The sequence below is a fragment of the Eucalyptus grandis genome, chromosome 3 (assembly GCF_016545825.1).
Source record: "Eucalyptus grandis isolate ANBG69807.140 chromosome 3, ASM1654582v1, whole genome shotgun sequence".
NCBI classification, from domain to species: Eukaryota; Viridiplantae; Streptophyta; class Magnoliopsida; order Myrtales; family Myrtaceae; genus Eucalyptus; species Eucalyptus grandis.
Window position 1 is genome coordinate 9938236 of NC_052614.1, and position 16053 is coordinate 9954288.

The 16053-nt window shown below is 39.3% G+C and overlaps 2 protein-coding genes and 1 pseudogene across 4 annotated transcripts in view; 2 read left to right on the top strand and 1 right to left on the bottom strand.

Annotated features, from left to right (window-relative positions):
- LOC104430929 overlaps window positions 1–16053 on the top strand; it is a 64316-nt gene that overhangs the window by 10150 nt on the left and 38113 nt on the right. The gene's annotated exons all lie outside the window — the stretch shown is intronic.
- LOC104439017 lies at window positions 245–3061 on the bottom strand (annotated as a pseudogene).
- Window positions 10940–15412, top strand: LOC104436475. 3 transcript variants are annotated; one of them, XM_018869800.2, is made up of 9 exons: window positions 10940–11068; window positions 11163–11270; window positions 11563–11681; window positions 11837–11919; window positions 12841–12956; window positions 13213–13377; window positions 14160–14253; window positions 14706–14914; window positions 15024–15412. In XM_018869800.2, exons 2-8 carry the CDS (start codon window positions 11246–11248, stop codon window positions 14908–14910), a joined length of 807 nt encoding a protein of 268 aa, XP_018725345.2. In that variant the 5' UTR covers window positions 10940–11068; window positions 11163–11245; the 3' UTR covers window positions 14911–14914; window positions 15024–15412. The 3 variants fall into 3 exon arrangements, with proteins under 3 accessions (XP_018725345.2, XP_018725344.2, XP_039164724.1); XM_018869799.2 differs by having other exon boundaries at window positions 15032–15412; XM_039308790.1 differs by lacking the exons at window positions 14160–14253; window positions 14706–14914; window positions 15024–15412 and adding an exon at window positions 13457–14136.

The following is a 16053-nucleotide window of genomic DNA, read 5'->3' on the forward strand; positions in this document are numbered from 1 at the left end:
TATCTCCTTATTTATGTAGGTCAATGTTATCTTTTCTTTCCATGTGTCAGTGTTAATTTTTTTTTATAATCACATTATAGTTGCCAATGGGTCATGAATTTTTTTGTTCTTGAGCTTGTTAGAGCTTCAATTTATTATTAGGCTTGAAGGTTTAGCTATTAGAATTTGAGATGGACTGCAACTTTGAATGATTGGAGCACTCAATTGGATGTGGTCAGGCTGATAAAAGGTATTCAACAGATACCTACACCGACTTCAATTTGCAGGTTACCTCTTCCCCCTTCTTTATAAGCCCTATTTTCCGAATATGTAGGTGCATCGTGGCATAGAACCACCACAAGTAACTTCAATGGGACCACTAAATCCTCCAAAAGTGGACAACTTTGATCTCACCTGAATTGAGATGAAGTTAATGGGTTCAGAGAACTTATTGAACTAACATCAATATGTCCCGGCAAATATGCATGGTAATTGTAACAAAGATAAAAAAGAAGGCATACCCATCCAAAATCAACTGGAGTTGAACACTTATGTCATCTGGAAAATCTCAGTCGGTGTGGGTATCAGCTAAACATCTTTTATCAGCCTGACCGCATTTAATTGATTGCTCCAATCAAACAAGATCGCAGTCCCACTCAAATTCTAATAGCATAACCTCAAGCCTAATAATAAATTCAAGCGCAAGAACAAAAAATTTTGCAACCCATTGGCAGCATATATTTTTAACACCGGCACATGCAAAGAAAAGAAAACATTAGCTTACATAAAAAAGGCAATAAACCCCAGCAATTATAAACCAGTTAGTATATCTAAATATTATACCTGATTTAAAAAGATCAATATGGTCTGTGATTGTGATAGAGAATGACTAAAGTTTGCGAATCGCCTCTCATCAATCTAGCTTGCATTGCCACGTGTGCATCACCCCATCGCACCATCGAGTTCTCCTTTGGGGACAAGAGCAGCCACCTGACATTTAACTGTGGCTCATCAATCTTGTATATGCACTCAAGTATAAACACGTGCCTGTGCAACCCTACACTCAGTGCAAAAAAGCAGTAAGAGAATTCTTTCCAACAGACATGCTCATCTTAAGTGCATCCAGCAAAAGCCTATTGAAACAAAAAAGAGGTCCTCAAAGTAACCCGTTGAACTTGGAAAAAGAGAGAAAACAGTCATTACAAGAAATTCTAAAGCACTGACGTTGAGACCCATAGGAACCACATTACTTACACTATCAACAACGACGACATCCACAGAATCACTTCTTATGAGAGTATCAACTAGACTTAGAGCTTGCTTGCCACAATCTGGCTGAGAGAGTAGCAAGTTTTCAGTCTTTGCACCGATGGCCTCCGCCAGTGCTGGATTGAGAGCATGCTCAGCATCAACAAATACACAGTGACCTAAACAATTCAATAAGCAGAAGCTTTAACTTCATGTAAAAGATATTAAACAAATGAAAGCGAGTCTAGACAAAACCAGGGAGGAAGCCTAACACACTTCTTTACGACCCAACAACGCAAAAATAGCTCATTCTTGTTAGACTCTTATAAAATAGGAAGCATCTTTTACTGTATCTGCACATGTTCAACTGGACAAGAAGATGCTGAGATAGCCATTCACCATAATATTGGTAAAAGATATTGAAAAATTAACTTACTGTTGGATGTCTTGTCCTTCGCCACACACCTTCATTGAATCTCATGCTCCAAGATGAGTTGCTGTTCAAAGTGTCCTCTCTTGACACGGGCAGTTTGGAATTTCAAACAAGAAGACATGCTTCCAATACAACAAAAGAACTGTACGCTACAAGAAACTGAAACAGCAGAACAAGATATGGTGGACACATATCTTACAGCATCGATGCACATCTACATTGATCTACTTGAGAAACTTTACGAAAGCATCCGAAAACAAAAAACACTATTTACCTCCTAGTTTTTGAGCTTCGGCAATTACCTGTAATGCCAGAGTTTTTTTTTTTTTTTCCAGAAGCCTCAGGACCATATATCTCCACCACATGCCCCTAAAGAACTCAAATACCGTATCTTTTGAGAGTTGGAGGGCCTACCGGTAGCAAACAGACGTGCATCATAAATGGATACTTTCAACATCAAATATATCAATTCCGTAATTAATGAAAAACTGAATAACTGGCTATGTGTCGATTCCTTTGGAAATCCACCAGTACCGAGAGCTATATCCAGAACAAAGGAACCGGTGGAAATCACCGGGACATGACTGGGAGAGGGAGATCGGCCGAGCCACATAATCAATCCCTTTCCGAAGGAGGAAGTGATCTGTTCCTGTTCCGAGACAGAGCTTGTTGAAGGGCCAACTCCTTCTTAGACAGATTTTCGTCATTAGAGTCGCTACCGTCAGATTTCGATTTTCTCCTACCTTCACAACAGATAAAAAATTATATTTCTCTTTACAACTAAATTGAATAGATATCACACAATCACCCCCGAAAAAAAAATCTTTTTCCTTCAAAAGAAATCTGTCCTATAGAGAATATGCATAACTGATCAAAACGGGCATGCACACATTTAGCATTTGCACATATTGGAAGGTAATGTAGGGACAGGAATACTGCAATAGGCTCGCAACCAAAGGACAAACCATATGCCTTATAAACAAGCTATTCCTCAGCTTGTTCACACTGCTCGGATTGTCAAAGGACCAACATTTAGAACTCAAACCATGTGACGAGGTTCGTGAAGCTAACCTTTGGATGAAAAGTTACAAAACTAGGAATACGACCCCAACGCCCCTGTTCTCTGGCCTTGCGAAGCACGATCACGATCAAAGTGAGAAACTCAGCAGCTCATGTGAAGGAGCGAATCGCATTTCAGACCGCGAAGACACTAGCAAAAACCGAAACTTCAACTCGCCGCACAGCACAAAAGCACCCCCAACAAAAAAAAGGAAAAAATAATAATATTGCAGACGAAGTGAATAGGGGCAAGCGAAGCAAGAAGCGAATCGCTACTCTTCGTACCTCTAGTTGAAGCAGGTGGCACTGGAGATAGTACACGCCTCGGAAGAGCCTGGCCATGGCCGCCACCAGATGCTAGCAGCTGTGCCGGTGGAGATTAGGGCGGAAGGGAGGAGACGGAGGAGCGGCGGCACATCCAGACGGCGGAGCATCTACTATGGTTTTTGTCTTGATAAGTGAGAGCAAGTTTTCGGTTTTCCTCGCTTTTGAACTTAGTTGTTTTTTCTGCATGTTTTGCTAATTTGGTTTTTTTACTTATTCTAGTCTTTAAGAGTTAGTGGAGTCATGTTTAGCTAATTTGTGTATTAATTGTCCTAGTTTTTAGGAGTAAGTGGAGTAACTGCTTTATGCAGAATATGGATCGTTATAGGTCTTATTTTACTGGTGTTTTATGTTATGTATTTGTCTTTGTAATAGATTTCGAGGTTTTGAATGAAAAAGAAGAAGCTTCAGCTTCATCTCTCCTTTAGCTGTTTTACAGTGGTATAAGAGCCTGTGAGAAGAGTGAGAGAGTTTTAAAAAGATAAAGAAGGTTCAGAGGTGTGAGATACCTTCATGAGATAATTGCAACGGCAACATTTCCAATGGCCATCGACAATTTTGTTCAACTAGCCATTCCACGCTTTGATGGTCACTATGACCATCGGAGGATGCTAATGGAGAATTTTGTACGGTCAAAGGAGTATTGGTTAGTTGTCGAATTTGGAATTCAAGAGCCACCGATAGACATGACTTTGACAGATCCCTAGAAAGCAGAATTGGAAACTAGAAAGCTAAAGGACCTGAAGGCAAAAAATTATCTCTTTCAGGCTATTCGTCCCATCTTCGAAACTATTCTTTGCAAAGAAACTTCCAAGCATATTTGGGATTTTATGAAGAAGAAATATCAAGGCTCTGTTAGGGTGAAACGTGCATAGCTTCAAGTTTTGAGAAGAGATTTTGAGACACTAGCGATGAATGATGGAGAATCTGTCACCAGCTATTGTGCGAACAATGGAAATCGGCAATAAGATGCAATTCCATGGCGAGAAGATAGACGGCGTCACTATTGTGGAAAAGATTTTGCGTTCCTTGATGCCAAAGTTTAATTATGTTGTCTGCTCAATTGAAGAGTCGAAAGACAGAGATGCGTTCTCTCTTGATGAATTACAAGGCTCCTTATTGATCCATGAACATAAAATAAATAGAAGTTCAACAGTAGAGGAGCAAGCGTTGAAGGCTTCTACCAATACTCATTCCAACAATTTCAGAGGAAGGGGTAGAGGTAGAGGTAGAGGAATGGGAGATTGAGAGAATAGAGATGTTAGCAAGAATTTCAAAGCCAATAATGACAATTTCAAGGCAAAGGCAGAGGACGGGATCCTAACAAATCCAAAGTAGAGTGCTTTAGATGTCATAAATTTGGTCATTATGCATTTGAATGTTATACTAGGTTGCCTAATAATAAAGAAAATGTAGAGAATTCAAATTTTGTTGAATAAAAGGAAGTAGAAACATTGTTGATGGCTGTTCAAGAGGAAAAGAATCCCAATAAGATATTTGGTATGTGGATACATACTGCAGTAATTATATGAGTGGAAGTAAGTCTTCTTTTTTCTTATTTAAATGAAGATTGTCATTTCACTGTGAGTTTTGAGGATCATTATACTATGAAAGTGATGAGAAAATGTGATATTAAGATAAGAACCAATAATGGTTTTGTGGAAATGATCTCTAATGTGTTGTATGTTCCTGACCTGAAAAGTAACCTATTGAGTGTTTGTCAATTACAAGAAAAGGGTTATGTTATCACCATTAAGAAGGGTGCTTATGAAATTTATGATTCTATTAGAAGTGCTATTGCAGTTGTTCCTATGAGTTCAAACAAATTGTTTCCATTATAGATTGAAAATATTCAATCTTGTTTGATGGCTGAAAAGAAAGATCTCTCATGGCTATAGCATTTTTGCTATGGTCACTTGAGTTTTGGTGGATTGAAGACCCTCCAATAGAAAAGTATGGTGACAGGTCTTCCTCAAATTACTACTTCTTCTCAAGTTTGTGAAGAATGTGGTGTTAGCGAACAATATCGTTCTCAATTTTCAAAAGAGAAGTTATGGAGAGCAAATGATATTTTGCAGCTAGTGCATTCGGACATTTGTGGTCCTATAAATCCATCTTCTAATGGATGTAAAAGATACTTAATTACATTCGTTGATGATTTTTTCCAGAAAAACCTAGGTTTATTTTTTATAGGAATTATCATAAGCTTTCTCCAACGAAGTAGGAAAGACCATTTAGACCTTTCGAACAAATTGTGGTGGCAAATATTGCTCAAAAGAATTTGAAGTTTTTTTTGCAGAGCATGACATTCGAAGAGAGCTTACAGCCGCATATACACCATAACAAAATGATGTATTTGAGAGGAAAAATAGAAACATTCTCAACATGGTGAGAAGCTTATTGGCAAGAGGAAGAATTCTAAAGACTTTCTGGCCAAAAGCAGAGCATTTATGTTTTGAATAGAAGTCCAACTTTTGCTGTTCAAAATATGACACTAGAAGAGGCTTGGAGTGGGAGAAGACCGGTTGTAGATCACTTCAAAATCTTTGGATGCATCGCATATGCCCATGTCCCGGATGAGAAAAGGAAGAAACTTGATGACAAGGCTGAAAAATGTATCTTTCTAGGTGCAAGTGAAGCATCCAAAGCATCAAAGCATATAAATTATTCAATCCACTAAAAAAGAAGATTGTGACTAGCAGGGATGTTGTTTTTGATGAAGAGAACACTTGGGGATTGGAATAAGCAGTAGCCTACCCAAGTCCTTTATGACAATGATGTTGAATAAGAGCAGACTTCACTACCTTGTATGCCCAAAAATTAATCAAATACGACTTCTATAGCTACTGGAATTTCACCAACAATCACTAAAGTCAATGAAGAAGAAGCTCAATTTCTTCGCCGCGTTAAAGAAGGCCTGCTTGGATGGAAGATTATGAGATAACTGGAATTGGAGATTTAATTACTCACTTTGCTTTATTTTCAGACTATGACCCTACAACTTTTGAGAGTCTGTTAAAGAAGAAAATTGGTGAAAAGCGATGGGTGATGAAATTAATGCCATTGAAAGAAATGATACTTGTGAGTTATCTGATCTTTCGAATGGACACAAAATCATTGGTGTAAAGTGGGTCTTTATAACAAAACTGAAAGAAAATGGCGAAGTTGACAAATACAAAGCACGTTTGGTAGTCAAAGGGTACAAGCAATACATGATTGACTATACAGAAGTTTTTTCTCCAGTTGCAAGACATGACACGATTAGATTAGTGGTTGTATTGGCAGCACATAATTCTTGATATATTTTCTAGCTAGATGTCAAATCGACATTCTTGCATGGGTACTTAAAGGAACAGATATTTGTTGAACAACTCCCTCGTTATGTCAAGACTAGAAATGAGTATAAAGTTTACAGATTGAAGAAAGCTCTTTATGGGCTAAAACAAGCCCCTCGGGCTTTGTATAGTCATATTGAAACTTATTTTCTTAAAGTTGGTTTTTAAAATGTTCTTATGAGCATACACTTTTTGTCAATATTGTAGATAAAGGGAAAATACTCATCGTCTACTTGTGTGTTGACGATCTTATACTTATTGGAAATTGTGATGCTATGTTTGAAGAATTCAAGAAATCTATGATAGATGAGTTTGAAATGTCTAATCTAGGTATGATGCATTATTTTCTTGGCACAGAAGTGGTACAATCGGGTGATGAAATCTTTATTTCTCAAAAGAAATAAGTGGAAGAAATTTTAGACAGGTTTCAGATGAATTATTGTAATATTGTAAACACTCCAGTTGAGTTTGGCTTAATGCTATACAAAGATCACGAAGGGAGGAAGGTTGATAGCACATTTTACAAATAAATTACGGGTAGTTTGATGTATCTAACTGCAACAAGACTAGACATAATGTATTTTGTAAGTTTAATTAGTAGATATATAGAGAATCCTACAAAAATGCATTTGTTAGTTGCTAAGAGAATCATTCGTTACTTGCGAGAAACTAGAGACTTTAGGCTATTTTACAAGAATGGTGAAAAGTCCAATTTGTTGGGATTTATTGATAGTGATTATGCAGGAGATCAAGATGATAAGATGAGTACTTTGGGTTATACTTTTATGTTTGGGACACGTGTTATTTCGTGGTCATCCAAGAAGTAACCAATTGTCACATTGTCAAGTATAAAAGCTGAATTTGTTGCTGCAACAGTTTATGCTTGTCAAGCTATTTGGCTAATGAGAATTCTTGAGGAGCTGCAATTCAAGCAACCGGGAGCTACTAAAATTTTTTGTGACAACAATTCAGCAATCAAACTCTCCAAGAATCCTGTGCTACATGGAAGAAGTAATCACATTGTTGTGAAGTTTTATTTCTTGAGACATCTTAGCAATGATGGAACAATTGATCTAATCTACTGCAGGAGTGAAGATCAGGTTGCTAATATATTCACCAAGGCTCTAAAGATGGAGTCATTTATGAAGCTTAGAAGGTTACTAGGTGTTTGCATGTTGAAAACAATCAAGGCTTTAAACTGAAAATTGAATGTTAGCAAACATCAGTTTAAGGGAGGGATTGTTAAAATAATAATTATTTTTTCTGCACGTTTTGCTGATTTGGTTTTTCAGTTATTCTAGTCATTAAGAGTTAGTGGAGTCATGTTTAGCTAATTAGTGTTAGTTGTCCTAGTTTTTAGGAGTTAGTGGAGTAAGTGTTTTATGCGGAATATGGGTAGTTATGAGTCCTATTTTAGTGGTATTTTATGTTATGTATTTGTCTTTATAAAAGACTTCGAGGTTCTAAAAAAGAAGAAGAAGTTTTAGCCTCATCCCTCCTCTCCTTTAGCTATTTTACAGGCGTTGTGGAGGTCGCCTCGCCGCTTGAGAGAAGGAGAGGGAGACAAACTGCTGCTCCATTTGGGCCGATGTGCTCGATTGGGCCAGCCCCATCAGTTGGGCTTAGTTGGAGGAAGGAAGGGGAAAAATATCTTAAAAATCTGTAAAATAATTCAAATGTCTAGCCCTACCCAAAATTTCCGAACTGCCGATGGCGATGCCAAGTAAAGTAACGTCTACGGAAATCCACTGAGTCCAAATAAGTCTATCCTCTGTACAATCTGTTCGGATGGGGATTGTCAGAATTTCTTCGACTATTTGATCAGCAAAACTTCTACGTAGTAGGGGTTCATTCCATTGGTTGCTCTCCAAATTAATAAGATCAGCAACCCTTAGTGGATTTCAAAATGGTTATTATACTATCAAGAATGGCTACCATTCCCTACGATCTACTGCAGATGTCAAGGTACAAGATATTGCATCCTCCTCTTACCACCCACCCTGACAGCTTTGGGACAAGATTTGCAAATGAAAACCCCACCGAAGATACACATCTTTATGTGGTCCTTATGCCACAACGCTCTATCAACAAAGGACAATCTTTATCGCAGGAAAATAATCACACGATCCTACGTGCAGATTTGTCATCATCACACCCAGAGACTACAGAACATATCTTTCTGCATTGCCCATGGACGCGCAAGATTTGGTCTCATTCAGCAGTTAAACTAAATCCAACAAACTTTAATTCAAATCGCATGGATGCTTGGTTAGCAGATTTGATATGCAAGAAGAAGGCCATACCTGATTTGGAAACCCTGGCACATATCCTCTGGCACCTTTGGAAATCCCGAAACCTTTTTGTATTTCGCAGGGCTGTTCCTAATCCACAAGAAGTTATTTTGGCAGCTTTTGCATCTGCCCAATCTGCTTGTCAATCCCATAAAGTGTGGACGCGCTCTTCCCCCAACCTCCTGACCTCAGAGCACCTATGGAAGCCTCCGGATCCTGCCGAGATAAAGATTAATATAGATGGAGCCTTTTCTTTCACATCAAAGGAGGGATCTGTGGCTTCTATTTGGCGTGATCACTGGGGTCGACTAATCAATGGATCTACACATGTTCTTGCAACTACGGCGTTGCAAGTAGAAACTCAAGCCCTTACCATCACCTTACACGATTTGCTACAAAAAGAAAATGGAAAGGAAGCAACTCACTGTGGAATCCGACCGGCTGGGTGCTTGTCCATGCTGCGAGAATCCGTGCTCGACGCCATGGGAAGCTCGCTCTCTCATCTCTGAAGCTGCGGCACTCATCCCTTGCTTCTCTAGGTTACGCATACTGTTCTGCAGGAGGGAAGCGAATAGAGTAGCCCACTGGGCTGCACAGGCCCATGAAGACTGAAGTCTAGCCCATAATTGGGTCTTTTCTCCACCATCGCCCCTGTTGGATTTGCTTTGTACTGACATTATGCCCTATGGTGGCACTTTTGGTTGATATCAATCTACGGTCCTCTGTTTTCGTCAAAAAAAAAAAACACGAGCAGGTGTTAATGCATCATTATCCTAGTGAAAAAATTGACAGCTTACTCGCCATGGCAACTTTGAATCAATAATTATCCTTGATTTTATGGCCATTCTATGAAATTTGGCATTTTCTCAACTTTTCATCATGCTTCGACTGATTTTGTGATTTTTGTGCAAGAAGTATGGGGCTTCTCTTCTGTGATGCTAGTTTAGGATTGCAGGAGATTTATTTGCGGATGTGGCTTGGAGATAGGCGACGATTCAAGACGGATTATTTTTTAGCCATATTAGAAGTCAAAGGAGGGCTGCTGCGGGTGCAACGTTTATCTGAAGATACCGAGCGAAAGTGACAACGTCAAATCTGGCGTTTTCTTGGCTTAAAATACATGTCAATTATTGCGAGCATCTCGAACGCAAGTGTCACGGCTCAGTCGATTATGATCGATCAAACACCGTGTAGCCTTAAGATTTGTGATTCAAAGTCAGCCTTTTCATGCACACGAACGAACACATGGGTCAGCTGCATAAAGGGGCGAGTGTATTGCTTATGAATGAGCTAAGCTCAATGAGGGGAAGGGACCCATATTTATACAAGTTCGGGTCTTATCCTAGTTGTTGATCATCTCTCCGATCCAACGGTGGAGTCTGTCAAGTCTACATATCAGGCCACTCAATGGTTGCAGGCATTGGAAAAACCCATAGGCATATGTCAGAAGCAAGATTAGGTCGGCATGGGTGAGCATGGTGCCTGACACGAAGTAGGTAAACAACTGCAGGTTGCCCAAGGGACTAGCTGAACATTGTTCATGGGTCAGTCGCTGGTCGTGCATGAGCATTTGCTCGTATTGCGTAGGGACGAATCATGCATGGTTCACAGATCGTGCATGGACTGATCAGTGACCGATTAGGGCTGTCCACGGCAAGCCTTTGTGCGTGACACGATCGGATCACGGACGGTCTTGGATCATGCTTTGTCCGTGGGCCGTGTCACAAGCCTCCGCTTTGAAAAGGCTTCCTTTGGTCTTTTTCGATGGTGTCCTCTTCCGTCAGCTTCCTTTGGTCCTTTTCGAGCAAAGCTGTCAATTTTTTCACTAGGATAATGACGTGCGCTCGCGTTGAATTGCACGCTCAATGGATTTCCATAAACGTTACTTCACTCGGCATCGTCATCGGCAGGTCGAAAATTTCGAGTAGGGTCAATCATTTGACTTATTTCACAGATTTTAAGATATTTTTTCCCCTTCCTTCCTCCAACAAGATTATCGTCATCTATCAAGTTCTTTTTTGTCCTTTTAAACTACGTCTAAGGAACAATAGGAACTGAAAAACTAAAAATTCTATCTATTATTTAATAATCACAATAATAAAATCGAATATATTTATATTAAATCACATATATTATTTGATGTCAACGGCACCTAAAAGTTTACAAACAAAGCCTGTTAAAGATTACAACCTTTTCGTCGTAGCATATACTAGCCAGCCAATTAGCTTATGACGTATTAGAGACGCAGTTAAACCTTAGAAGAAGAAACTGTTCAAAAAAAAAAAACCTTAGAAGAAAGCCCAGCGTTATAAAGAGCAAGATCATCGTCGTAGTAGTGTCGAGTTCGGACGGACGAGACTACTGACTTCCACGCAGAGCGCAGCTGACTAAATTGCCTGGTAAGTCGTTTCTCCCCTCCCCCTACTTCCTCGGAGCTCATGATTCCGATTTCGACGTCAAATGCTTGTCGCTTGATGCCGATGCAATCTCCAGCGTTCGATCCCGTCCACCTGTCGCCGCCGCTCTCGATTCCTTCTCCGTCCAAGAACCGCCCCAAGTTCGCAGCGACGCTGAGGATGTCTCAGTCCACTCACAACCCAGGTAACTTCAGCTCGCCGGTGAGCTTCTTGTCGTTGGGAGATGGGTTACTCTTGATTCTCGATCATGTCGCTGTTTAGGAGTGAACTCTGTTTAAGTATGACTGATACCCTTCAGGTCATTTTGGCTAGTGCTAGAACTCGTATGGGGGGAAGTGCGCAATGGTTGATTGGGGGAGATGCTTCATTCTCAATTATGTCAGCATCTAGTGCTGAAGTCTTTTACTTTACGGTCCATTCTCTGCTCGTGCATATGGTGAGCGGTGGTGTTAATTCGTTAAGTTTTCTCTATTCAGTTGTTCAGCAGCAGAGAGTCGTGATACCGAACAAGCATGGGGAGAAACTGGTGGGGCTGTTGCATGAGACTGGATCTTCGGAGATGGTGATCCTCTGTCACGCCTTCCGGTGTTCCAAGGTACAGTGATTTATATAATTTGGAAAATGGCAGAAATAAGAGTATGTATAAGCCGTGACATTGTTTGCCACTGCGATACGGCAGACTTCCTTTCTCCGGTAAAATTGACAGTTCTGCAAGTGAGCTTTAACTTTTTCTTTCTACCTGTTGTCCAGGAAAATAACACGATGGTGAATCTTGCTGCTGCTTTGGAGAAGGAGGGTATTAGTGCTTTCCGCTTTGACTCTGCCGGAAATGGGTATGCTGAAATATACTCGTCAAATGTAGATATCATTTTGCCGCTAAGTCCATTTATGTGAGGAGGAAGTGAGGGAGGGAGAGAGAAAGAAAGAAAGAGTCTTTAAGAAATATTGCCGGTTTCAGTAAACACCGTGCTTAGAGTCATAGCAGAAACAACCCTGTCAATTTGGGCATTTTAGCAGTTCAAAGATTTAGTTCAGCTAAATGCTGATTCTGGTCTTTAGTTGTAAATTTTAGTAGCAATTTGTCTGTTGTTCCTTCTCCCAAACTTAGATTGCTTGACTGCTATTTCAAACGTCCTTTAGATATCTCTTTAGTTTTGATATCCCTCCTCTTGTTGACTCATTTAGCTATTGAAAAATCAAACCATACCTTCCCTGATTGGTCTTGTCAATATTCTCTTTTTTCAGGTCATTGTAATTAGAAACCTCTTTATCATCGGCATCCCATTCAAATCGTGGTTGTCTTACTAGCTGTAAATATTTGCCCAATTTAACACAGTGGGTGATGTGTCTATGATATATAATTTGGGCATTATGAGGTCGTAGTTGTACCTTCTGGCCCAGATGAAAGTGTGGGTACTAAGAGACTGATCATTTCAGCAGTCTTGACATATTATTAAACCAAGGCATCATGAGGGCTCTTACCCCACATGGAAATAGGACGGGGACAAAGTTTTTTTTGTAGCTTTTATTGCATGCTTTAGGTCATCCACTCTTTGAATGGTTGCTTCATTAGGACTCATGCTCGATCCTGAAAGCATAATCATTATTGATGGCTTATAGTTATGTCTAAGGCGATTGATTTGATCTTGGTATAAGTTTTTGGAACTGGACACCGGTTAGACAGGAAAGCAGTTCTTACTTCTAATAATCCTTTCCTTTTGCCTTAACACTCTTATAAAACTTATGCTTTAAAGAGAGAGTGAAGGTACAGACGGTAACTACTGGAGAGAAGCTGATGATCTTCGTGCTGTTATTGAGCACTTCAATGGAGCTAGTCGGGTGACCAGTGCAATTGTGGGGCATAGCAAAGGTTTGTGAAATCACGAACAGTTTCTTCAATTTTTCTGTTTTTGGGGAGGGAATAGCTCATACATAATTTGGATCGATTTGCACTTGCTTCTGCCTCCTGTTGTATAAAAAAAAAAAAAAAAAATACATCAATGGCTGCTAAATGCCTGCGGACATATGTGAAATCTGCATAATAGAAAACAGCCCAAATCTTTTCACTTTGCAAATTAGTTGGTGTCACTTTACTTAAGTTGATTGATCTTCTAACGTTGTTGCAGGAGGCCGTGTAGTTCTTCTTTATGCTTCTAAGTATCATGATATACATACTGTTGTCAATGTCTGTGGCCGTTATGATTTGAAGGGGGGAATTGAAGATTTCTCTGGCAAAGATTCCATGCAAAGAATTAAGGAGGATGGATTCATTGATATCAAGACTAAATCAGGTATTCATTCATTAAATACTTGCAGCTTCTACATTTGTTTCTTTTTCTGAAGGAAACAACTGGCGCTCTTTCTTTGTAGGAGTTTTTACCTAGTTCAGTTCAATTTGGTATGCGCAACAAAGAGGACAAATTGGAACACTACATTTTCGAATGTGGTGCAAAGGGGGTAGGCTTCTTAGGAATGCTTTTCCATAACGAAATTCGTACACTCGGATGTGGAACATTTTTAAAGCTCAAACTCGAGTAAATTAAATATGTTGTGTTTAGAGCACATTTAATGGATTGATATCTTCCCTTTACAGTTAAATCGTATATAGTATGTATTAAGGGCAAGTCAAATCATAAGCAGTATGTAATTGGTAAAAAAAATGTATATAGTATGTTTTTATAGATTATTGCGTTCCTTGTCTTCCTTTATTTCGCCTAGAATGCTCAGAATGCCAAATCTAGCATTCCAAGACGCTGGTGAACCATGAATTGGAATGCACATAAACGTTGCCGATCACTGCTATTTGAGCGAATTCTGGGAACCCTGGTTTTTCCACAGAGGATGGCGTCTAGCTTTGTTGGTTCTTTCATTGTCGCCTTTGTCAAGAAGTGACTTCAATGGCATATTAGTTTCCCTTTGGAATGCTGTAATTCTTAATTTTGTTGATAGAGAAATCTAAATATGAACTTGGCCATTTGCTGGTAAGTTTATGCATGGCACTTTCATCCTTGAAGTTATGTGGGCGCAGGGAATCGTCACAGATTCTTCTAAGTTCTATTTCTGCTTTTTGCAGGATTTATTATTCATGATGTGAAATACGAATATCTGATGGATTGCTTAAATACCAATATGCACGAAGCATGTCTTCAGATTGACAAAAATTGCAGGTATTATTTTCTCAATGGTACATGACGTACTGCTGCTTTTGTAATGACTGTCTCGTGATACTTGTTGATATCTAATGATGATTTCTAGTGAATCCTTGCAACGAGTATATCCTAGTAGGACAAAGAAATACCTTAATCCTGTGTAGATGAAGCCTCTCATTTTTATTTCGTAACTGAGAGCCGTTATAGGTTGTTAAGAGACTACTTTCAGTCCTTACTGTCCTGTCCCATTGGTCGAGGCTGGCTTTGACAGGGATTCCCTTTGTGCTCGAGAACATAAAGATTAAAAGAACTCTAGCTATTTTTAAGCGTTTTTGTTTAAGTTTCAAAGCTTTGCCACGAGGGATGGTAGACGAATATGTCCTAAGTATGTTTCCTATTCCAGCTTGTTTATAACCTGAAGAAAAGGAGATTATTTTCTGCTATACGTGATTACTGAAACTTTGATACAGGGTCTTGACAGTTCATGGATCTGCTGATGAAGTTATCCCAGTATCAGATGCACTAGAGTTCGCAAAAATCATATCCAACCACAAGCTGCAGATTATAGAAGGAGCAGATCATCGATATATCTCGCATCAGGCAGAGTTGGCCTCTATCGTATCGAGTTTCATAAAGAAAGCGTTGGAGGAGGACAGAGAGAAATCCAGCCAGTAGCAAGGTACACTCTCGTGCCTGATTGTTGGAGAGGATCTTTGCGAGCATTACGAACGAGATAGCAAACTCACTCCTGTAGGATGCTTTCAACTTATTCCTGACTATCAACTTAGGTGTGTAGGTACCAGGCAAAATGGTTTGGGATGCAACCGAAGATGGCAAAAATATGAGCGCACTATTGGAAGTTAAGATTCCTTACTTTGTCCTGTTGAGAATCGTGGTGCGAGCATTAATTGTACTATGAATTGTCCATTCTTATAAGGATGATTTGTCTCAATTTAAACTGATAACTTGAAACTATTAAGGATTGTCTTAGCTTAGCTATGCAAGCCTTTTCTTTTTCCACGTTTCATAGTCTAATCCACAGTGTAGTCTTAGCTTTTGCAAAAGCAGTTATGTTATGGTGACAATGTTGTATCAAAGGTAGTCTGCGGAAGGCCCATATCAGTTAGTAAGTACTCTCATTATGTTAAAATTGAGTAGATTTGCGGTTGCAGCCAAAGCATTTGAGAAATGCATCAACTTAAAATGGTATGTCATTGCATCTAGTGGGAAATACACGCTTGAGGTACTTATGTTGGATTCCAGCCCGCACATCTGCCGTGTTATCTGCCAATATAATGCACGTTAGCGACGTGAGTTTATGACGCACATGACTTAGCTACATCGATGTGTTACCTCATTTGTTTATCTACAAAGGCTTAATTTCATGAATCCCTACAATAATCTGTACTTGTGAACACTCTTGCGGCTGAGTTTCAAGTTATCTACTACAATATCGTAGACCTAATGACAAAAATTAGCTAAAATTGCTAGTGGGATGCTTTTTGAGGTAAGAGAGCCAATGCGCTAGTTTTCTTCTGCAAATGCTCTCATAAATGATAAGTAAAATTTCCAATAAGAGCATAAAGTGTTATGATTTTTTCAAATAAAGACTTGAAATGGACCTTGTGTCAAATAATGATTTAAATTAGCCGTGATTATTTTAAATAAGGGCCTAAAATGGCCATAGTTATTTCAAATAAGGGCCTCACCTCGCCAGTCGTCAGTTAGTTAAACATTCCCATCGGTCAAGGGCGTTTTCGTCCAATTACACTTCTAATTTTAAATTATTTTTTATTATTTTCTTCTCTTTTTTCACTT

Coding starts and splice junctions, on each gene's coding strand:
- LOC104436475 (XM_018869800.2), top strand. CDS start 11,246: ATGTCTCAGTCCACTCACAACCCAG. Junction 13,378..14,159: donor TGATATCAAGACTAAATCAG/GTATTCATTCAT, acceptor TGCTTTTTGCAG/GATTTATTATTCATGATGTG. Junction 14,254..14,705: donor CAGATTGACAAAAATTGCAG/GTATTATTTTCT, acceptor ACTTTGATACAG/GGTCTTGACAGTTCATGGAT.